The sequence below is a fragment of the Triturus cristatus genome, chromosome 9 (genome assembly GCF_964204655.1).
Source record: "Triturus cristatus chromosome 9, aTriCri1.1, whole genome shotgun sequence".
Lineage (NCBI taxonomy): Eukaryota > Metazoa > Chordata > Amphibia > Caudata > Salamandridae > Triturus > Triturus cristatus.
Genome location: NC_140592.1, coordinates 157,381,018 through 157,406,397, shown reverse-complemented (window position 1 = coordinate 157,406,397; position 25,380 = coordinate 157,381,018). Strand labels below are relative to the sequence as shown.

Sequence of the window (25,380 nt, the reverse complement as noted above, 5' to 3'; positions counted from 1 at the left end):
CCTCTGCTGGACTCCTGTTGGATGACACGCAAGCTGGATGTATCCATGGCAGTAATTCTTTTGTGATCTTCATCCGCATGTGTATTTTTGCTGCCTTTGTTCTTGCAGACATACCATCAGGATCAAATGAATCCTGGCTTCGGTGATTTGCCAGTGTCTGCACATTAAGCCTTTGCGCTGGCATGTCACCTGTATTTTTATGTGCTGTTTTGTTTTAGACTTATCTGTTTGTTCTGCCAAGGTCTTAATTTGCACAGCTGCAGCCCAGTGGGGTATTTAGGCACGCTCTGTGCGTGGGTCTGTGTAAGTGCTATGTACCAATGTCATCTCGGGCAGGAAGGAAAGCCAAACACAACTCTACTTTGGTGGTTGCTTCACTCAGCGGGACTCCGCAGAGTTGAAAAGGTGATAACTTGAATTAAAAGCTTGTAAATGGAACCCATAACTGCTTGAAATTTGAGGCTATAATTTACAATTTCTTTCCCCCTGAACTGGGACGGCCTCTAAGGATTTATGTTTCTTTGTTTTTGCAATCAACTGCAAATCGGACAGCAGCACTTCACATTTGCTCCATAAAATTGTGTTTTATCACTCCTGGCATTTTCTGGTCCATACTTCGGTGTTTTGAGGTTGGCCGTGTTTCCACAGCTCACATAGAGAATATAAATGAATTTGTTTTGAGCATCTGCGTTAAAGATGCATGTTTATTTACCAGTGATGACACAATGAGCAAACGTCCTTTGGCTAAAACACTTTTTTATAATTAGACATTTTAAATAAAGACCCTTTCGCATAAATCAGACAGCATCTGTAAATGCATTAAGGTGGGTCTTCACCTAGTAAAACGTGCTTTTTCAAAACAGATTTAAAAATCTTGAGGAAAAATATTTATAAAATCTACAGTAAATGAAAGAGTGCAAAGTGATGAGGTGATGGGTCATCACATGGTCAACAAAAGATGTAATGAGAGCTGTACAGCCCCTTAGAGAGAGAAAGGAGGCAGCGAAAAGAGCCACACTTGAAACAGTGAAAGGTACACAGAAGCTCAGACTCCTCAAATGAGTTATACAATTTATAAGAAATTGCTTCCTAACCATGTTTTTATCTAACTTAATGTTGTTTTAGGGTTAGAAAACAGAGACAATCTGATGAGGTTGCGAACAGAAGATTTAATACAGTTCAGCCAATGAATTCTAAATGCATCAGTGGAGGTATGAGAGTAAATAATGATGGCCGAATTTAGAGAAGCTTTAGGGTTAGATCAAATTGATGGCCATAATAATAAGTGGGACAGCAAAACTGGATCTTCAACATATGGAAGACCAAGCTCCTCATGGCAAAAAATTGAGAAGTGTTAGGAGGAAGACCCGATTTAAAGATAAGTAGAATGTCTCATGTCAGCAGGATATTTAAAGTTGATGCCTACACAATCCCCTTTATAGTTTTTAGGTGATAAGCCAACCTAGGGAATTCACCACACAAAAATACTAGTATAGACAGAAAAGTTTAAATTGAGTTTGAGGAACAACCAGAGAATCACCTTATTATGACACCAGGACAAGCTTCAGTAGAGAGATGCAGAGTTCAAGTTGGAGAAATAGATACATTTGACAGACCTGTGATGTGGCTAGAAGAAGTAATAATGTTGGAGGCAGTCGAGAAGATTCAACCGGCTGATTATTGAGGGATGTGGATCAATTGTCAATATTGAGAGGGTAGCTGTTCCTAAAGATTAGAGAGAAAAGATTGTGTGTGCTCTAGTTATGGTCGGGCCAAATGAGTGTGGGGAATTTCTCCTTTGAAATATAGTGCCCTCACACACCCTTTCGAGTGTCCTGCTTCACCATGCACAACTGCGGCGTCTCCAAAAAGATCTCCGATAAAGAGCCCTCATGCGGGGCCCGTGGGGGACTGCAGCGCCACCCCCACGAGGAGCAACGCCCCATGATGAAGCAGGACACTCGAAAGGGTGTGTGAGGGCACTATATTTCAAAGGAGAAATTCCCCACACTCATTTGGCCCGACCATAACTAGAGCACACACAATCTTTTCTCTCTAATCTTTAGGAACAGCTACCCTCTCAATATTAACACGTGATTTTGAGGGAGCATGGGTACTGGATCTATTCTCTAATTATGCTCCCGGTCCCCCCCTCTTTATGTAGTATGATCAATTGTCAATAACAGGTGCAGAAGCACAGGCGAAGAAGCACTAATAGGCACATGAGAACCTAGTACACTATCACTGACTTGACAGGAATTAGATGCAACAACATTAGTGGGACCTGATTTGGGGGCATATTATCAAGCCAGGCGATAAAATTATCGCCGCTTTAGCGGCAGAAAACCGCCGCTAAAACGGCGATAATGGGCTTGATAATATGCTCTATGGAATTCCAATTGAAGCTCAGGTTAGATGTCCTTCACATTTAACATGGGCTTCAATTGGAATTCCATAGGGCATATTATCAAGCCCATTATCGCCGTTTTAGCGGCAGTTTTCTGCCGCTAAAGCGGCGATAATTTTATTGCCTGGCTTGATAATATGCCCCTTAGAAACTAAAGTAGTGGTAAGAGAACTAACCAGTGTGCTTGTTGAATGTTCAATACCAGACAGCATGTCTTCAACTATCTTAAAATGTGAATCAGTCACAGAAGTGATTTTCCCCAACATAGTGTCTAAGACACTTTTAGCTATAGCAACTAAGAGTGACTCATGCAAAGCCTTGCAATGATGCACAGGTGCATCTGATTTGGAGTTGAGTGGTAACAGAAACATCTCAGATTTTGGGAAAAAACACTATATTCAGAGTGGAATACTAGCCCTGGGCTAAATCTCAATTAAGGCTGGGGTAATCAGAGTAATTTTGGTAATTCCGCTTTAATTTTGACTCAAGGGTGGGGTCCAGGAGACAATGAGCCATAATGATTGCTGGGGGTCTTGTGAGGTAAAGGGACCATTCCACATATGTGGTGGCTCTGCTGTTATGCAGCTTGCATTTAGCTTACATTTGAGTTCTTGTGTTAACTTAGCCTCATTTTCCAATGGGGCTTTGTAATTTTTTTTTCTATCGCAAGAGTGGCCCTTGCACGCATTTATTACTGATAGACAATGATGCCCTGTAGTCTTTACAGTTAATTGCATGGTCGCACCAATTCAGAACATGAGGTAGTGTTTTATTTTCTGCTCTCGCAAAGATAAAACTCTTCTGTTTCAGTCAAATTAAAACACTGTCCTAAGCCTTTGACACAGTTTAGCTTGCCATTTTGTCATTTAAACCGCGTCCATACTGAAGTCAGTGAGAGGTGCACATCTTGCCGGAGTCATCACGGAATGCCGCAATAAGATGCCATCCCGCTGTACCCGACCTTCATACCGAGAAGGAAAATGGCTGAACATTTGGAGATGCATCCGTGGATGCACTAAGCCTGGGATCCTAACATACAATGGCAAGGTATGGAACTAGGTCATTCCAATAGACCATGCAGATGGGTACTCCTGATATGCTCTCTTTAGCATAGAGGCTAGCAATAGATAGGAGTAATATAGCAATGTTATGAACAATTACCATGATTGGATTGTTTGTATTTTTCACTATTCTGATAGCGCTCATTAAAATAATGTGTATCATAATTTTTACAACCGCAGTTCATGTTTTATTTGCTAAGATTAGATCTTTTTATTAAACCTTTGAAAATGCAATACTGTGTCTTTTCTTAGCCTGGGCAGTGAACTCTGCTTCACTTGTAGAGTTTGCAGAGTTTTCCACACTCCGCATTCCGTGGAGCTCGCGGAGTGACAAAAATATATATATAAAACACAAGTGCAAGCATGAAAACCCAGCATCCTGTAAAAGTAAGTCATATTTTGTGGTTCAATTCAGCAAATCGCGTCCCAGAGGAGGGTGTTTTGCTTTACTAAATGTTCCCAGAATCAAACGTTTGTGTAGCCTTTCTACTAGATTCTTAAGGAAAATGCTCTGTGTTGCACAAACATTCTGCCTCACTTAATACCTCCAATGCCTTTCAACCTCCTTTTGGTGGGATATACATATTACACTGAGGTGATTTTCAGGGGGCAATATTGTAGATGTTGACACTGTAAAAACAAAATAGTAATAATAGGTGGTGTATTCATAAGGTTTAGTTGGTCCAATATGTGGGTTAAGAGAAGATATACCAGTACAGTTCATTCAGTACAAACCAAAACTTTGTCCTAGTGTTCATGGTAATTGTGCACTGTGAAGAAAAGGTGCTACAACTTAATATTTAAATGCCCATGTGTTGCATGTATGTATCCCAAGTAACACCCAAAGGTAAGAAAAGCCAACTTTCTCACCAAGTTTAGATATATGAATTACAAGGTGCTACGGATTGAATGAAAAAAATCAATTAACAATGTAGTCATGTAAAAAATGTGGCATTAGCATACAAGTTACTTACCGGTAACAATGTAGCCGGTAGAGACGATTCTAGCCGATGATTCGTTAACGTAGAGTTATCCCCAGGCATGAGACTGGACCCGGAAACCATTCTCATCCCAGCATCTCTGCGTGCCGGGGGTCGGCACCACGCGACTTTGCCTCGCCGTCTTACGCGGGCGTGACGTCAGCGAGGTCACATAAGCCCCACCCCGGTGCGCTGACGTCAGTTTGCTTCAGAGAACTTTTCCGCGCCACAACACAGAGCCATAACAACAAAACTGAGGAGAGCATGGGAACAGTGTGCGAAAAAATCAGAGAAACAAGACAGAGAGAAACAATGGGTGAAGAACAGCACCAGTTGGCACCAAGGTACCAGAAGGCTATAGCAGCAAAGCCATAGCAGGGAAGAGCAGAGCACCACTCCGAGGAACAACCGGGCAAGCCAAAGCGATAGCCATCCTGGAGGCACAAGTATGTGAAAGCGCCGGAACAGAAAGAGAGAGAGAGAGAGAGAGGCTGCAACCCCAAACCACACAGTGAAGGGCCACAAGCCCAGAACAGAGGAGCAACAGCAATCCACCCCCACAATACACTGTCAAGGAAGGCCATATCCCCTGAAAGGAGCAGGAGGCCAAAGGACAGGGAAATAATTCCCAAAGCAGAAGACCGCAAGAGACCAGAAACTCCAAACAAGCAGAGGGAAAAAAGAGCAAAAGGAGACCCTACACTGGAGAGAAACCAGCTGGAGGGAAGCAGAGGCTTGCAGAAACCAACCATCCCTGTATTAAAAGAAAAAAGGGGGGATGGAACAATCAAGCAGAACCGGACAGCCTGACCGGCAGAAAGCGAAGACGACACCCACAGGGAGGCGAGTGCAGAAAACCAAGCTGAAGGTCCTCGCAGAACGGGGAGGAAGGGCGGGTCGTGATGGAATCTGCGGCTAGAATCCTCTTTACCAGATACATTGTTACCGGAGGTAAGTAACATGTACATCTGATAGAGACTACTAGCTGCAGATTCCTTAACGTAGAATAGATACCCTAGCCATACCCAGAAGGGAGGAGGGCCTGCGAGAGAGCCTCCCCAGCAGGAGGGACACAGGGCCCCAGCAGGAGACATGTCACAGAAACAAGAAGGGAAGGCCAGGAGATCCCAAGCCCAACTAAGGGAGAACCGCCCAACACCCCGCAGAGGCAGACAGCGCCCGAAGGGCCTCAAGGAACAAAAGAAGCACCTCAAACCCCAGGGAGAAGAGGTAGAACCGGAGGCAGGGCCCGCCGTAAGAAGCACCACAGTGATAGGAAACAGCCGAACACACCACGGACGCAAGCAGCGGACAAGGCAGGAACAGCCCCTCTGCCAATTGTGCAGGCGTAAGAGGAAAAGTGCAGATGCACAAAACCCCAGCAGAACCAGAGGCAGGGGCACAATGGAACACATTAAAGGCCACGACAGTGGACCAGAACAAGCAGGCATGCGCAGGCATGCTCAGCCAGCAGCAGGCAACACCATGGAGCAGTGTACCAGAACAAGCCTGGCGCAAACCAAAGGCAAAAGCCAAGGAAGGCCACGACACACCCCAAGGGAGGGGCCGGTCCCGAAACACACACTGACCCACGAAATAAGTGGGACGAGGCAGAAGAAAAGGAGAGAGACATGGAGGATGGCCCAGACCGTCAACCAGAACACAGAAAGCCAAGGAAAACCAGTCCCTCTGGAACACCAGACAGAGGACCAGGCCAAAACGCCGGACAAAAGGGTGGAATCGCCACAACACCATGCCGCAGAAAGCAGGCCAGACTGGTCGAGCGACATAGCAAACCTGGAGAATGACAGGCCTGGGCGCAACGCAAACTGCACCAAGACAATTGTCAATGAGACCACACCAGCGATATACCGTGATGCCAAGGAGTGCAAGGAACCCGAAAAGGGTGACCACACCTCCCCAGCACATGACAGAGCTATTAAAAAGCTCCAAGTACCCTACATAGGGTATGCTACGTCCCAAGAAAACTTGGGAACACCTCTTAGGAAAAAAGTCCGCAGGAGAGGACAAACAGAAAGGCCTGCGGGTAAAACTGCAGACGGCTTGCCAAGCAGCCAATAAAGAAGACACAAAATGCCCAATCCCAGGACCTACACGGGCTTACCAACAGCCAAAACCACAAGTTGAAAACAAAGGGGGGCTGAACCAGCAGCCAACAGCACCGAAGGGTCAACCGAAGGACCCTGAAGGCACACCAACCACACAGAACACACAACCGGGGCTACCAACCACTAGACCCCAGAAAACAATGGGAGAACACCTCCCAGAACATAGCAGAGGACCGACATCCAGGTTCACTGAGGGGGAGGAAGAAGAGGACGACGAAACCCCGCAAGGAACCGCTGAATGGCAGAATCCATAGGGGCGTGAAACAGAAGAGCGCCATCGAAAGGGAGGTCAACCAGATGCTCCCTAACATTTTTAGGGAAAACACTATCCCTCAGCCAAGCATGGCGGCGGAGGGCTACCGAAGAAGCCATATTGCGACCAAGCGCCTCAGAGACATCTAGAGCAGAGCGAAGAATAAACGTAGCCATCTCCCGGCCATCCAACACATGTGCCGTAGATCAGGGCAGGCACCCTCCTGAGAAGTACAAGACAGAAAGGACTCCACGGAATCCCACAAGCTGGAAGTGGCTCTGGCCACCACACAAAGCGTGTTGAGCACCAGCAAGGCAGCAATGGAGGAGGCGAAGATGGTATGCCCCCATGAAACTAACCTCCGGGCCTTCCATGATGGAGGAGACAACACCGAGGGCAAGGAGGGAAAAGCAGTCTGCAGAAGAGGGCCCCTGGTAGAAGGGTGGAAGGAAAGGCAGACAGGATCATGCGGAGCAGGACGGTGGTGGTGCAGGAGCGGCTGGGGCACCGGGTCCCCTGCAGCAGGGTGCCCCCAGGCCCCCATGAGAGAATTATGGAGCGAAGCTTCGAAGGGAAGAAGCAGCTCCCATCCACCAGAGCCCTGATGGAGAGCCTCAAGCAAATGATCCACTGGGAAATGGGCAGCCGGGTCGCCCATGTGCAAAATCCCCGCGGCCGTGTGGACAGCCCGGGTGAAGGCAGCACTCGCCTCCGTAGGGCAACGTGGTGGGGAGAGCAATTTCTCCGTGGGCGACGGCTGTAAGCTAAGCCGGGAGTCCCCCAGCCCAACCGGAGGAAGAAAAGGCCAAGCTTGGAATGGGGGAAGGTTCACCGACAAGTGGGGAACCTGAGGCACTTCTGGGGAAGACTGTGGGCGTGGGGATGGCGAAGAGCCCTCCTTGGAAGATGCCGGGGAAAAAGCAACGACGCGGCGTACAGTCTCCTGGGAAGAAGAGACAAAAAGTTTCCAAACCTCTGGAGAAGAGGGGGCCCCTGAAGATGAATCAACGACCTGACACCGGCACGGGGCTGTGGAGTCCACCACTGGTGCCAGCGCAATGTTGACCGGTGCCGAAGGAGACGCCAAGACGACCTGCGCAGTGGGAGAACGGGGTGGGGTCGGAGCCAGGGCAGCTAAAGAATGGCACCAAAAAGGCACCGACTCGATCTCCGACGAGGCAGCCGCCTGCATGAAGAGACGAGGGGGACCCGGGGACACACCCTGGCCCCTAACCAGCCCTTGTGACACCGCCAGGGCCAGCAGCCTCCGGCACCTGAGCGGCATCAACTCGACCTCGGACAAGGCAGCCGCCTGCCCAGAGGTCCAAGGGGGACTCGAGGACGAGCCACGAGTCCCAGCAACCTCCCGCGACACCACAGGGACCCCCACAGGCGTTTGCGGTGAGGCAGAGGCACCGTGGTCCAAAGGAGGGAACCCCGTAGTGCCGCACCCCGACGACACCACATCTCCAAGACCTGAAGTCAAACCTGTCGGCACCGGGGCCGGAGCTGCCAGCAACGCCGCAGAAGGTCCCACACATGGCAAGAGATCTGCAGACATCCCAGGAGAGGAGGAGGAGCCAAGGAGGCCTGCAGGGCCGCAGCATAGACCTCCATTTGGGTTCTGATCGCCCTCCCGCCCAGAAACGGTGGGTAGGGTGCCGATGCGTGAAGCCGCGCGACCCGCAGAGAACCCGGAGATGGAAGCGGCGGTTCTTGAACCCTTCCAAGGGGGACGGACGCGGTGACGACGCCGACCTGGACATGCGGGCCGAGAGGAGTTTCATCCGGCGCTCCCGCCGGGACTTCAGCTTCATCTGCTGACAAGCCTCGCAGTCCGTGGAGTCATGGTGCTCACCCAAACACCACATACAAATGGGGTGAGGGTCCTTCGCCGACATCTGGCGCATGCAAGACGAGCACGTCTTGAAGCCCGAAGGTATTTGCACACTGTTTCCAAAAAGAAACACAAAGCATGAAAAGAATGCCTGAAAACAGGCCAGGGACACGATTCGGATCCGTGTGGCATGCGGAAAAGAAGAAAACTGACGTCAGCGTGCCGGGGTGGGGCTTATGTGACCTCACTGACGTCACGCCCGCGTAAGACGGCGAGGCGAAGTCGCGTGGTGCCGACCCCCGGCACGCAGAGATGCTGGGACGAGAAAGTTTTCCGGGTCCAGTCTCACGCCTGGGGATAATTCTACGTTAAGGAATCTGCAGCTATTAGTCTCTATCAGATAAAGAGTTTCAAGATCCCTATATCTTTACAGAACAATTTTTTTTCCTTGCTTATCTTGTGATGCACGCTAACACAGATACATTGTGAAGTGTGGTGGGGCAGGCTAGGTCTTTTCTCTTGGGCGTCAGAAGTAACCTTGCTTCCCTGTATTTACTGTAAAAAGAGATGTGACCCAATCCCGTACGAGGCACCTGAGTATGATCTCATGATGACTAACGTGAATCTTGGGAAATGTAGTATCAAAGTCCATGTGCCATGATGTTCATGGTTCCTTCCTGGCTATGCCTTTCTAGAATTACTATATTTCAGAATTTTGCAGATTGCATGTTTTTTAATCAGGTGAACATTAGTCATTCCAAGGAGCAGTACATAGAGAAGGTCTACTGTCTTCTACAGAGACTGTTGTCTGTTTATATATTATTTGGTAGCCAGTGTCTGTTGAAAATTATGTTGCAAAGCATGCTGGTGTTTGTAGCAGGATGTTTTCTTTAGAACATACTGTTCATTTTGGACATTTCATTATGGACGAACTCCATTGTTCACAGTTTTAGTATCATGTGTGCTTCTAGTCGGGTAGTATGGTTGTATGCCTCAGTACCTACCACTTTAAATTGCAGACTGCGTGCTGTTGTTCCATGAAGTGTTTTACCAAAGGGGCAGTCACATTTTTCATCTAATTCTTGACTTATGTTGGCTGATACGCTTGTTGACCTCTTGGTTAGTCTTTCTCATGTATGCCTGGTTGCATGAGGACAGGATGCAATATATAACATCTTTTGGGCCCGATTGTGATCCCATTAGGAAAGCCGTCCGAACGACTCTGTTCCAGAGAGCTTTCCAAGCGAATCGAGTTCAAGGGATCCGTTCGACCGATTCCGATGCATCTGTGTAGTGACGGACTCGGTTCACTTGGACTCCAATTGATCTCTGTGGGAGCCTGTGTACCGAACGCATACACAGGCTCCCCTTGCAAAAAGGGGTGGGTGGGGAAAAACGGGCACCCCGTGGTGCCCAACACACTGTGCATGCTTGGATCGAGGGGATCCATGGGCACCCTCTTGACTGATTCAGAGGGCCCTGGGTGAAGAGGGGCCTACTATGGTCCCCTCGAAGTCTGATTCCCAAAGGCTTTTTGTCTCACCAAAACCAAGAAGGTACGTCTGTCAGAATCGGGCATCAAACTCACTCATTGAGAAGCCAGCTCCATTGCATGGCACGATTTGGCTCCGAACGATTCGAACTGACAGGATGAGGTTCGGAAAGATATGGTCGGTGAGGACGAGATCTTCGCATCATGCTTGGTCATTCGGAATGGGGGACGATTAGGTCGGAAACGTAGGCTCCGAATCGGATTTGCTTGTTACGGAACCCGTCTGGAGGCCTTCCTATCGGGATCGGAACCGGGCCCCTAGTGTTGTAGTTGAGACTTTGGAGAGTCTTGATGTGGTTGTTGTATGTACATTTTTCACCTTCTATGGGACTGTTATGCACTATACAATTTCCACATTTTTGTTGGCCATTTACAGGTGGGAGACTCAGCATGTTGTACAGACTGGATGGTGAGCCATGTATTTCAATATTACAATGTACCTGGATACCTCTTAGGTTTTGATTTCTTTTAATACACACAAGTTTTTTTTTTCATTGATTGAAGCAGGAAATCAGGTACCAATCCTTTCTAATGGCTTTTTTTCAACTGGTTGGCGTTACTGTTAAAAGTTGCAACGCAAACCATCCAGTCAATTCCTTACTTTAAGTGAGTTTAAGAATATAAAATGCTAACTCCAAGACTCTGTCACAGCACTGAGTCAAATGCATCAATGTACCATTCAATTATATTTATGTATTTATTCTAGTCCCCTTAAATCTGAAGAAAATGACATTTTATGGAAACATCTCAGTCAGGCCTGCATCAGGACCTTACACAGTGAACCACACACAAAATAATGCAAAGAAAGTCATGAGTAATCATCTCATTTGAGCACAAATAACTAGGCCTGGTGGAATGTTAATTACATCAAAGTAATCAGAATGATTTTGGTAATTTCCTATTACTCTTTGATGCAGAATTACCGATAATTGTGTGACTTTTCCGGCTCACATAATTTACAGGAAAAATACTACTGTGAGAGCACATTTAGCTGCAAGTGATTGCTCATGCTCAGTATTCATGTTCTACTGAATTTAAAGCTATTTCTTGGAACAAAAGGCACCCTCTCATCAATTTTGAATGCAAGGGTACACTTTGTGCCATGAAATTAGTGGTAAATGTTGGAAGTAAGTTGGGGGAATATCCTACCCGAAGAGCACATTTATCAAGAGTGAGTGGGTGCTCAGGCTCACTATTTATGTTCTGTTACATTTAGAGTCATTACTTAGTGTATAATGCATCCTTGCCTTCATTGTAGATGTGAGGGGACATTTTTGCACTAAGTAATAGAGCTAAATGCAGAATTATTCTTCTAGAGTAGTTCTGCTTAATCTTGCGGAATTCTCAGGTAATTTTGCGTGATTACACAGCAGAGAAATACGCAAGTTATACATACCCCTACATTTAATGTGCAGGTTCACAGTATCACATATAACTACTATTTATGCCTTGTTATAAGACCATGATATTTATGCGCTTAATTCACCCTCTCTCACTCGTTGATATTGTATTCCCTGCCACATATGAAATAATGCACCAAAGCAGATCAAATAGTCTTAAGTCAGCATTCCTCTCATCTATAGAAAATGTCTAATTCAAACTGATTAAACTCAACATCATCTAATCTCTCTGGGAGAAAGAAAAGATCTATGTTTAGGAACTCATTGAATTTATTTGGGCTGAACTCCTCAGGGTCACTTAATTCAAAACATACAGAGAGACATGACAGGATCAGTAACCTGAAGAACTTTAAATGTGGAGGAAAGTAAATGAATACACATTACATGAATTATAACACACATAGAGACACACACACAAAATACAACATGTATAGACTCGCACACACTCTAATATATATTTAGAGCCAAGTGAAATGCAATTAACAATTATGTTTCAATTGTGTTAGGTGAAATAAAATTGTTTACAAAAATAACAACATGACTGCAATATAGTGAACACTGTAAGAGCTCATAATGAGTTTCTGAAATACAGACTTTTTTTTACCAGGATACAGATTACAGAGCAGAAGGCTAGACATTCCCCTTATCTGTTGATCTGAAGAAGGAATGTTTCTCGACTTCCACATTCTTAGGTGCATTATTTTTCTAACCATAAGACCGTTAGGACTTTTGTCAGACTCAGGTTGCCAAATATGGATAGTGTACACAGCAGAATAGTCATTCATGATAATCATGCTCTAACGAGGAAATAATGATGTGCCACGCTTAATATTTATTTTTAAAAATCCAGTAGACCACAAAGATGCAATGGTGAGCCAGATACAAATAAATATATGTAGTCTCCTGCATTAGAATTGCATTTCCTTAAATTGTCACACTTTATAAGTTGACATTTGATCTATCCTTATTACAATCCAGAACAATATTTTATACATTTTCTGCTGCAAGAGAGTCATTTCTAATTAAGCCCTAGCCTCATGAACTTGACCCAAGAATGATGACATTTAAGTGGTAAAACACTATCCAAATCATATCTCTGTCACTTCAATTATTTTATGACCCTGGGGGTCAAGAGCCATGCTAATACATTAATAGATGATTAAAGGTATAGGATTGGCTTTCTATGTAAACGTTACCTTTTACACTAAGGTAGGCTCAATATTTGGTTACCCATCATTAGTAAATTAATCAGCATTAAAATCTCTGTTGCCATTTGAATGGATTTCCTGGTGCTTAGAAAAGAGGATTAAACAAAAAACAAAAACAGGTAGGTGACGTATGTTTATTTTATATGTTTCTTCGTATTTACCGTGCCAGGTCTCTAAAAGCCAGTATATTTTCCAGATTAATTTTTGGAGCATGTAAGGTCTTGGAAATTGGAATTAGTAAAGACGCTTTTCTTCAAAACAGTTCTCGATTTCCTTGCCAAAGCTAAAGTCATTGAAATTGTACCTACCTGACAAAACTTACAAGTGGAGTTTATTAAGATTTATATTAAACTAATTTCACACTGTTTCAGTACTATTTATAATTTATCTTGATAATCAGATAACATGCATTATTGTATGATGAAATAAGATCACAATTACGAAATAACATATTTTCTGGAAATTAGTGACAATAAACAGATTGAACGTTAGCTATTCATAAAGTTGCAGCATCTTTGTGAGATGTTTAAGATTTTTCTATGACATTCATTTGTAGTTTAATTCATCACATCTTGATATGACTGTTACATTACATAATTGACATTAAAATTATACTCACTTCATCGTCACAGCTTATTGAACACCTGCCATCAAGAGATGCACACTGTAGACAAGAAAACCAAGGTTTAATATAATTAATCAATTCTTGAACAGATAACGGAATAAATGGTACACGTGCATTTATCTCTTGCGTCAAAAGAGAGAACAAGTGATTTTTGTAATATTGTCTCATGCCATCAAATAATCCTCTTGCTTTTCTTGAGGTGAAATTGCGATGTTGGGTATAGATTTTGACAATCATTTCATTTTGGAAAAAGTAGTAAGAAAGGCAATGTTTTATTGGGAATAAAATAGGTATTAAACTAACCGTAGGCACATAGTAAATTGTGCAACTTTTCCACCTTAATATTCTCAGCACAATTAGCTATCTTAATCAGAACTCAGACACAGCCATATCTTAATATTTTGCACACATTTTACAAATCATACAGATGGAAATGTAGGTCTTGCTTAACTGACACAATATTGAAAACAAAAATATTGCTTTCTATACATATAATGGTAAGAACAAAAATATCGAAAAAATATAGTTTTACACTAATACCCAAAAACATTTGTTTTTAGTATAGATGTACTTTAAATAAGTAAAACCTAAATATTTGAACATATATCATTAACATAATGCACATTAAATGTTTAAATAATATTTTAAAATATATATAAATATATACTAATTTAAACACATGCACGCATATATTTCAAAGTGTGTATGTCTTTATACACATATATAATGTACAACTATTTTAATGTATACTATTATTTTATATATTTTTCTAATTTACCTATACAACAAATATAGTATATGGATGTGTCTGGACAAAACTATATCTCTGTGAAGAGCACCAATGAGAGCGGAACACATGTCAGGGGTTGCTTTTATTTATTTCACGTTGGTTTGGTTGGTATTTTACTAATTCAAAGCTGTAATACTGTGCCTGGAGTGGTAAAAGGCTTTTGTCATTTTACAGCTCTGCATGAACAGCACTGTGCTAGTCCTATGTTTAAAGACTTTGCTGGAGAAATGGCAAAATACTTTGTCCCTTTCTATTGCGGCATGGATGGCACCGTGCTAATCCTATGCTTAATGACTTTGAGAGAAAAGCAGACATTTGAGGTGAGCAGCACTGTCATTGGTGTTGGGAGTGCTCTATACAGGAGCTGCTTTCCACCTAAACTTGAGAACTACCCAGACTTCTCTGCTTCTTTTTGGTATATATATATATATATATGTATATATATTATCTACTGGCGGTCGCCAGTAGATAGTTATAGTTAGGACCGTGTTTCCATAGGAAATCCGCAACATTCTATTTGCAATAACTTTGGCGCCGATTGATGAATCCTCGCGAAATTTTCAAAATAGGTGGGGCGCTCCGCTCCGCTCCTTCCCTGAAAGTCTCGGGGGGATTCGTCAATCGGGGGCTGAGAAAAAGGGGGGGTCCCAAAACGCGTTTTCCCCATGCATTTTTCCATAGGACCTTTAGTCCAAGCTACAGCCCGAACGGCTGAACAGAATTACTTTAAATTTGGCAGAGAGGTAGCCCTCAGGTCAGGGATGTGCCTTTTGCAGGTCTGGTGCAAATCTGTTCAGTATTTCCTGAGAAAATAGCATTTAAATCAATATATATATCTATAGGCGTGCACCGTGCGCGTACGGTAATCCTTACCATACGCGCACGCTGACGTGCGTGAGCCCGATTCTGATTGGTTTTAGATCTTAGTAAACATTCGAATCGGTCGAAACCAGGAAGTGTCGGCCGCCATTTTGTCTCTCGCAGTCTGAGGGGGTGAAAAACAAAGGTGGGGAACGTGAAAAGGGGGCAGGGTGGACAGTTCCTGACCCCCTAGCCTTTGTCAGGGGGTCCCAGAAGGACCCCCAAGGGCCAAAATTTGTTTTATTTTTTTTACGAAAAATCGCGGGGTGCGCGCAGCGTGCGCGTACGGTTGAAACGGAAAAATTCCGCGAACTGTGTAACGTGGGCGCTTGGTGCGCGAAGCGCACCAAGCGCCCACAGCGCGCGCACGGTGAAAGACCTTAAAAAAAAAAAATACATAACTTAGCATTTAAAAAACCGTACAAATTCACTGAAAAAACCATAGGTTTCACACACGTTATAGTTAGGAATTAGCATTTAAAAAACCTTGCAAATTCACTTAAAAAACCATAGGTTTCACACATGTTATAGTTAGCTGGACATTTCACTCGTGAAAAACCATTGAAATTCCCCCGTTATAGTTAGTGCAGGCAACTATAACTCACGCGACCGCAATCCTCTGCTGATGACGTCAGATATTACATCACTGATGACATATGTGTCTTTCTGAAAAAAAAATATTTGTAATATATGTATAGCTAAAAATTAATGGAAGAAGACATGGGTAAATAAGTGTCTAAATACAGTGATGTAATATCTGACGTCATCAGCAGAGGATTGCGGTCGCGTGAGTTATAGTTGCCTGCACTAACTATAACGGGGGAATTTCAATGGTTTTTCACGAGTGAAATGTCCAGCTAACTATAACATGTGTGAAACCTATGGTTTTTTAAGTGAATATATATATATATATATATATATATCCAAAATCCGCAAACGCTTCTTCCGGACAGCTGGCACCCTTGGAAAGTGGCGTACACGCCGGCGAAGCAGCCAGCAATAATATCGTCAAAGTACAAAAATACGTGCGCTCTCAGGTAAGTAAACGACACATCCAAGTTGTAGTAGTGATCAGGTTTATTCCATAACGCGTTTCGACTGCGTCCGCAGCCTTGCTCACATGGAACCGTGTAATGGAAAACTGGATGCAAATGTATACACATGACGCAACTAGGAGGGCAGTGGAGTCAAAATAGGACTGAGAGAAAGAAGGCGTCCGCCATCTTGGAAAGGTCAACAATAGTAAACATAGTGAAAGGCAAATGCAAATACACAATGACGTAATGTAAAAACGAACATCAGTACAATTGCACGAAAGAATATACTCCACTGTTACATATGTGATAGGTCAAATGACCGCAAAAAAGTATATGGCTCGAAAAACAATAATATATCAATTATCGTAGCACTTGTAGGTGACTCATGGTGAAATTAATGTAAAATGAATACCTAGTGGACATTCGAGCATCGTAATACTGCGTCTAACATAAATGGAAACGCTGGGCCAGTGTGGAAGCACTGCAAAGTAATGGACTATCGCTGCGCATGAAAAGGTGGCTGAGTAGCCAGACACATGGGGGGGAGAGCTGGACCCTTTACAAGTTATTGCAATAAAGGATGGTGTGGTGAAAAGAGTCAGTGATGGCAAAGTTGACAGAGCAGTGGTTGCCGATTGCAGACCAATGTCATGTCAGTGCGCGTTGCACGAAGTGCAAAGTAGACCCAAACATGGTTCATGGGCTAGTGAGTCCATGATCTGACGTACATGCATAGTGCTCGTACAGTGCAAGACATCTGGTCTTTCCAATCACGAGGAATACAATAGGCAGAGTGCCACGATAGGAAACAGGTTAAAAAACAAATTGGAAAGACAGTGATGAGCAAGTGCCCTGGGTCAAGATAACCAAAAACCACTTATCCTGTTGCTCTCAAAGCCCTTCTTGGAGTGTCCCGTTGTGAATCAAGTGCCCCAATTCTCTAAGTGAAGGTGAAGACGTGACTCCGAAGAGAAGGTTAGGCACCTGTGTGGTGATTAGGTGCCTTCCTTATCTCCTGCAATAAAACATGAGATAAACATTAGCTGACAAGTAAGAGAAATGTTCAAGATACCAAGACAGAATAAAACATACAGGAAGGTACATCCTAAAATTTACAAGACATCCTCAGTAAACTGTCTGAACGTAAGAAATTACTCTCTTTTCAGATGTATTGACAGTTCCTCGTCCTGGTTCATCCCACCAGGGGCCTTAGTTTGGAGATCTACAATGTATTTAGACTCTCTCTGTCTGAGTCTGAGTGTCCTGTTACCCCCTCTGTGATCTAACCGGACTTGTTCCAAAATAAAATACTTCAATAGTGAGGAGTCAGAATAGTGTCGCTCTTGGAAATGTCTCGCCACCGGGTATTTGGGGTCTTTATTGGTGATGGCCCGCTTGTGTTCAAGTACCCTTTTCTTGGCCATCAGGGTAGTGCTGCCTATATAGTACAGTCCGCATGGGCATTCTATCACATATATGACGAATGTGGTGCTGCATGTGAGGAACTGGGTTATTGTTCTCTGATTGTGACCTTGTTCGTATGTTTTGCGTGATGTACTGGCCGAACAAGCCTTGCAGTGACCACATGGGAAGAAACCTCTGAGGTTCTGGATACCTCTGTCTTGAGTCAGAGTGATGTCACTGTGTACTAGTATATCCCTAAGGTTTCTACCTCGCCTGTATGTGATATTGGGTCTGTCCTTAAAAGTGTGTCCTATGCTATTGTCATTCTTAAGTGTATTCCAATTTTTTGACAGAATGTGTCTGATGCCATCAGACTCCGTATTGTAGGTCATGATCACCCTGGTTTCTGCATCCCCAGTTTCCTCCATTCCTGTGGCCTTATCTCTGAGTGTGTCTGTTCTATCCACGGACTCTACTCTGCAGATCGCTTTCTTGAGGACCCAATTGGGGTAGCCTCGAAGTTTAAATCTTTCAATCATGACTTTGCTTTCATTCTCGAATGCTTCTCTGCTGCTACAATTTCTTTTTGCCCTCAGAAGTTCACCAAAGGGGATACTCCACTTGAGGGTGTCCGGGTGGCTGCTGAGGGCGTGAAGGATACTGTTGCCTGCTGTACTCTTGCGGTATAATGAGGTATGTAGTGTGTTGGATCTTACCTCTACCTTCACATCTAAGTATTCGACCATGTTGTCGCTAATGCACCCAGTGAGATGTATGTTACGGTCATTGCAGTTGAGTTCCTGAATGAAATCTAGGGCCTCTGTCCGACTGCCTTTCCATATGATGAAAAGGTCGTCAATGTATCTGAGCCAGAGAGCTACTTTGCTCAGATTTCTGATGGCAATCTTTTCTGAAAAAATCTCCTCCTCCCAGAGGCCCATGAAGAGATTGGCAAAGCTCGGTGCCAGACAAGAACCCATCGCGGTACCAATCAGCTGTTTATGGATGGTACCGTTGAAAATGAAGATGTTATTGGTGAGGCAGAATTCCGTCATTTCAATGATCATATCATTGTGTTCCAAATATTTGATCTCTCTTTGGTTGAGGAAGTGCCTGCATGCATCTAATCCCTGTTGATGGTCAATTATGGTGTACAGTGATTGTACGTCTAGTGTGATGAGCAGTAGGTCACTTTCCCATTTGATCTTTTCTAGTTTACCCAGGAAATCTTTAGTATCCCTCACGTAACTGGGGAGCTTGGTGACAAATTCCCTGAGAAAATGGTCCACATATTTGGATATGTGCTCTGCTACACTTCCTATAGAGGACACTATGGGACGGCCAGGTGGAGATGTGGCACTCTTGTGGACCTTGGGTAGAAGGTAGAGCACCGGTATCTTGGGAAAATCCCTCTTGAGATAACAGTACTCTTCCCACTCAAGGATCCCTTTGTCTCTCCAAGTGATGAGTTTGTCCCATATCAGAATGACACTTTCATTGTACACCTCCCTAGTGATCTGCATGTAGGAGTTGGTATCCCCTAGTTGTCTGAGGGCCTCGGCAATGTATTGTTCTCTATCCAGAATAACGACATTGCCACCTTTGTCAGCTGGTCGGATGACTATGTCATTGTCATCAGCTAATGATTTCAGAATTTGTCTCTGATTAAATGTCAGATTATTTTTAGAGTTGTTGCCAAAGTGTGATTTGTTTCTCAGATCAATAAGGGCCTTGGTGACATTGTCGTGAAATGTGTCAATGCCGTCGTGAGGTAGTGTGGGTAAAAAAGTCGAAGGCGGTTTAAAGCCAGTAGAGGCGGCTGAGTCGTGGGTGATGTCCATGGCATCCAAGATGTCTGTAGCCTCCGTGGTCTGACTGTCCCTATTCGTGTCGTTATTAAGTTCGAAAAGGGTGGTAAGAGTATTGAGATCCCCTATCTCTAGGTTAGCTTCATGTTCCTCCTGTGTGTTAATATCAGTGGCTACTCTGGGCTGTTGACGACGCAATATATGCCACTTCTTAAGCTTGAGTTTTCTGACATATTTGAAGAGGTCAATTCTTGTTTCCACATAGTTAAAACTAGAAGAGGGGCAAAATGACAAACCTAAGCATAAAGTGTACTTCTCCACATCACTTAAATGTCTTTTAGACAAATTAATAATAGTTTTGTTAACCATGTTGTAGTCCATCAGTATGTTCTGTTGGAGCGCGTCTTGTTGCTTCCCATACGCCCCCTTCCTCTGCCTCTTCTGCCACTGTTGTCTGATTCGTTGCCGTCTGTTCCTCCGTCTACTCGGCCTCTTCCTCGTGCTCGTCCTCTCTGGCCCCTCGATCTCGGTGTTGCTGTGTCTCTCGTACTCTGTCGTGTTTGTCGCATTGTCCGGTATTCGTCTAAAAAAGTGATGGTGCGGGTACTGCGTTCCTCGCCTGAAGTCTCCCCTTTGGATACGTCCGATTCCGTATCGCTGGCAGTGGATATCTCTGAGGGTACTTCTTCCACCGGAGTAGCCTTCTCTGTTGTAGGTGTTTCTTGATCACTAGGGAGGTGTACAATGAAAGTGTCATTCTGATATGGGACAAACTCATCACTTGGAGAGACAAAGGGATCCTTGAGTGGGAAGAGTACTGTTATCTCAAGAGGGATTTTCCCAAGATACCGGTGCTCTACCTTCTACCCAAGGTCCACAAGAGTGCCACATCTCCACCTGGCCGTCCCATAGTGTCCTCTATAGGAAGTGTAGCAGAGCACATATCCAAATATGTGGACCATTTTCTCAGGGAATTTGTCACCAAGCTCCCCAGTTACGTGAGGGATACTAAAGATTTCCTGGGTAAACTAGAAAAGATCAAATGGGAAAGTGACCTACTGCTCATCACACTAGACGTACAATCACTGTACACCATAATTGACCATCAACAGGGATTAGATGCATGCAGGCACTTCCTCAACCAAAGAGAGATCAAATATTTGGAACACAATGATATGATCATTGAAATGACGGAATTCTGCCTCACCAATAACATCTTCATTTTCAACGGTACCATCCATAAACAGCTGATTGGTACCGCGATGGGTTCTTGTCTGGCACCGAGCTTTGCCAATCTCTTCATGGGCCTCTGGGAGGAGGAGATTTTTTCAGAAAAGATTGCCATCAGAAATCTGAGCAAAGTAGCTCTCTGGCTCAGATACATTGACGACCTTTTCATCATATGGAAAGGCAGTCGGACAGAGGCCCTAGATTTCATACAGGAACTCAACTGCAATGACCGTAACATACATCTCACTGGGTGCATTAGCGACAACATGGTCGAATACTTAGATGTGAAGGTAGAGGTAAGATCCAACACACTACATACCTCATTATACCGCAAGAGTACAGCAGGCAACAGTATCCTTCACGCCCTCAGCAGCCACCCGGACACCCTCAAGTGGAGTATCCCCTTTGGTGAACTTCTGAGGGCAAAAAGAAATTGTAGCAGCAGAGAAGCATTCGAGAATGAAAGCAAAGTCATGATTGAAAGATTTAAACTTCGAGGCTACCCCAATTGGGTCCTCAAGAAAGCGATCTGCAGAGTAGAGTCCGTGGATAGAACAGACACACTCAGAGATAAGGCCACAGGAATGGAGGAAACTGGGGATGCAGAAACCAGGGTGATCATGACCTACAATACGGAGTCTGATGGCATCAGACACATTCTGTCAAAAAATTGGAATACACTTAAGAATGACAATAGCATAAGACACACTTTTAAGGACAGACCCAATATCACATACAGGCGAGGTAGAAACCTTAGGGATATACTAGTACACAGTGACATCACTCTGACTCAAGACAGAGGTATCCAGAACCTCAGAGGTTTCTTCCCATGTGGTCACTGCAAGGCTTGTTCGGCCAGTACATCACGCAAAACATACGAACAAGGTCACAATCAGAGAACAATAACCCAGTTCCTCACATGCAGCACCACATTCGTCATATATGTGATAGAATGCCCATGCGGACTGTACTATATAGGCAGCACTACCTTGATGGCCAAGAAAAGGGTACTTGAACACAAGCGGGCCATCACCAATAAAGACCCCAAATACCCGGTGGCGAGACATTTCCAAGAGCGACACTATTCTGACTCCTCACTATTGAAGTATTTTATTTTGGAACAAGTCCGGTTAGATCACAGAGGGGGTAACAGGACACTCAGACTCAGACAGAGAGAGTCTAAATACATTGTAGATCTCCAAACTAAGGCCCCTGGTGGGATGAACCAGGACGAGGAACTGTCAATACATCTGAAAAGAGAGTAATTTCTTACGTTCAGACAGTTTACTGAGGATGTCTTGTAAATTTTAGGATGTACCTTCCTGTATGTTTTATTCTGTCTTGGTATCTTGAACATTTCTCTTACTTGTCAGCTAATGTTTATCTCATGTTTTATTGCAGGAGATAAGGAAGGCACCTAATCACCACACAGGTGCCTAACCTTCTCTTCAGAGTCACGTCTTCACCTTCACTTAGAGAATTGGGGCACTTGATTCACAACGGGACACTCCAAGAAGGGCTTTGAGAGCAACAGGATAAGTGGTTTTTGGTTATCTTGACCCAGGGCACTTGCTCATCACTGTCTTTCCAATTTGTTTTTTAACCTGTTTCCTATCGTGGCACTCTGCCTATTGTATTCCTCGTGATTGGAAAGACCAGATGTCTTGCACTGTACGAGCACTATGCATGTACGTCAGATCATGGACTCACTAGCCCATGAACCATGTTTGGGTCTACTTTGCACTTCGTGCAACGCGCACTGACATGACATTGGTCTGCAATCGGCAACCACTGCTCTGTCAACTTTGCCATCACTGACTCTTTTCACCACACCATCCTTTATTGCAATAACTTGTAAAGGGTCCAGCTCTCCCCCCCCATGTGTCTGGCTACTCAGCCACCTTTTCATGCGCAGCGAGAGTCCATTACTTTGCAGTGCTTCCACACTGGCCCAGCGTTTCCATTTATGTTAGACGCAGTATTACGATGCTCGAATGTCCACTAGGTATTCATTTTACATTAATTTCACCATGAGTCACCTACAAGTGCTACGATAATTGATATATTATTGTTTTTCGAGCCATATACTTTTTTGCGGTCATTTGACCTATCACATATGTAACAGTGGAGTATATTCTTTCGTGCAATTGTACTGATGTTCGTTTTTACATTACGTCATTGTGTATTTGCATTTGCCTTTCACTATGTTTACTATTGTTGACCTTTCCAAGATGGCGGACGCCTTCTTTCTCTCAGTCCTATTTTGACTCCACTGCCCTCCTAGTTGCGTCATGTGTATACATTTGCATCCAGTTTTCCATTACACGGTTCCATGTGAGCAAGGCTGCGGACGCAGTCGAAACGCGTTATGGAATAAACCTGATCACTACTACAACTTGGATGTGTCGTTTACTTACCTGAGAGCGCACGTATATATATATATATATATATATATATATATATATATATATATATATATATATATATATTGAACCAATCCTGAATTCCAAACACATACAAATCCAGGCGCTGACTCCGTGGGATGATGAATCAAAGAAATATTTTATTTCGCAAGGACGCCCAGACGCGTTTCGATGGAAAAACCGTCTTCTTCACTACATCTGGTCCCTCTACAGTGTTTGTTTTTATCACTGAAACGAGGCACATTCCACCGTGGTTGCCACAGCAACTGTATACATAGACATAAAGAAAATAACAGGTATGTCTTAACCATATAACAAAAAAATTCAATGCTGAATTAAAATACACTTCGCATTTAACTTGTGTTGAGAAAAAATATTAATGCATTTTAGCAAAAAGAGCACTATAATTTAGTTTGACTTTTAAATAAAATACTTAAATCATTGTGATGCACTGTTTTGTGAAATGCAATTTGTCAAACTAATTTAATGCTTTTGAGTGAAGCCCAAGTGGGCAGACAAGCAAAAATGTTGAAAATAGATGATATATGGTAAAGGTGTATGTGCCAAGAAAAATTAAAGGATTATGAAAAAAGGGAAAAGAAGAAGGAACCATATGTTATGGATCGGAGTTCAAGAGCGGGATGCGTACACAGTAGGCATTCTCTAATTTTTAGAGATGTACATTAAGTGCTTCGTCAGCATTCATCCCATTGGGGATCTTGCTGTCCAGAAGTATGATGTATTTTGATTCCAGTCGTCTCAGACTTAATTGTCTGTTCCCTCCCCTTATGTTTTTTGCAATACTGTCAATGACAAAATAGGATATTTCTTCCATTCTGCCCTCATGATGTAGATTGATGGGCGTGGTTTGGACGCCGATCGGGATGGCGGCGTGAGCCTGAAGCTCCGTGCCTAATCCCCGATATTTATCCTGAACTCCGGCCAAAACGCGCCGCAGCTGGCGTGAACCTGCTGCGCTGAGCACCGGGACGACAGTGGACGCCGCACGCGGGACGGCGGGGCTCCAGGCGAGGTGCTGGAGCCGGGACACGGAGCGGGACGAACGGCGGATGCAGCACAAGATGGCGGCGGCCCCAGTCGGAGAAGAGTAAACAGCCCCAGACGGAGGCTGGTGACCGCGGAGAAGCCGGCCGATGGTGTAGCGGGGCGGGGCTGATCGCCTATTGCCCGGGGCTCCGGGACCACGGTGTTGGAGCGCGGCGCTCTCCGCCGCGGCGGTGACGGCGGATCCCGCCGGCCCCTCCCCCCTCGGGGCACCCGGCACAGACTACGGAGGGGACAGCGGAGCCGGCGCCGGACACCGGAGCAAAGCGCCTGCCCGCTGGCGAATGCGGCAGCTGGGCTGTGGAGGGGACGAGAGTGAGAGCGGCGGAGGAGCTGGCGGCGGAGCCGGGCGACTCGCGCCCGTTGGTGGTGGCGGATGGTGATGGCGGCCTGAGGAGATAGCAGCGCTGGGCTGCGGGAGCGCTGCGGAACGGAGGGCCTGAAGACCGCGTGGAGGCGCCTTCCCCCCGGAGGTGAGGTTGACCCATTGGGGTGAACTGAGCGGGAGCGACCCCGGCCCTGGAGCAGGAAGGTGGTGAGCCCGCGCTGTGTGCTGTCGTTGGGTGAAGCCGCGGAGGACCCGTGCGCTGGTGGCGGGTGGCCTTGGCGGGAGGACGACCTGCTGGCCACGAGCGGAGGGACCCTGGGCTGCTGGGCTGCCGGGCCCTGGGGGAGCGGACCGCCCCGAGGAGCACATTGAGAACGGTGAGCGGGTGCCGGGCCCTGGCTCTTCTCTCCCGGAGTGGACGGACGGCGAAATAGATCTGCCTGCTGGTGGGGCCCTGAACTGGATCGGGTGCAGGGCGGGATGGCCACGAAGGGTGTCGCGCCGCATGTGCCCCCTAGGCACGACCGGGCGGCAGAATCGGCCGCAGATGGAGGACCCCAAGATGACCCGGGGGACACAGCGCAGGAACGGCGCTTAAACAAACGGCTGGATGGGATCCTGGAGGCAATCACGGCGACCAAGGAGGCCTTGCATCAGGACATAGCGCAGGTGGCTACTGGGCTGGGACTCTTACGGGCCGATCATGCAAAACTGGCGGACAGAGTCAAAGACAACGAGGTGGCGATCCGGGAGCTCAAGCCGGCGGCGGCGACCGCAGAACGCAAAATCGCTGAGATCCTGGGCCGTTTGGCGACGCTGGAGAGGCGAGCGGAAGACGCCGAAGGTCGCAATCGGAGAAATAACGTGAGGGTGGTGGGCCTGCCGGAAAAAGTTGAAGGGGATGACGCCGTGGCATACATGGAGGACTGGTTCAGGAAGACCGTGGCCCCGGAGGGCCTCTTCCCCTTCTTCTCCCTGGAGC

General features: G+C 45.4%; 1 protein-coding gene across 3 annotated transcripts in view; it reads right to left on the bottom strand.

Annotated features, from left to right (window-relative positions):
- The window catches only part of CACNA2D3 (calcium voltage-gated channel auxiliary subunit alpha2delta 3), a 2,334,275-nt gene that overhangs the window by 238,122 nt on the left and 2,070,773 nt on the right, over positions 1 to 25,380 (bottom strand). For all 3 annotated transcript variants that reach the window (XM_085624637.1, XM_085624639.1, XM_085624638.1), the window contains one exon: positions 13,447 to 13,491. In XM_085624637.1, the coding sequence (XP_085480763.1) occupies positions 13,447 to 13,491 (45 nt within the window). The remainder of the gene's footprint in view (positions 1 to 13,446; positions 13,492 to 25,380) is intronic.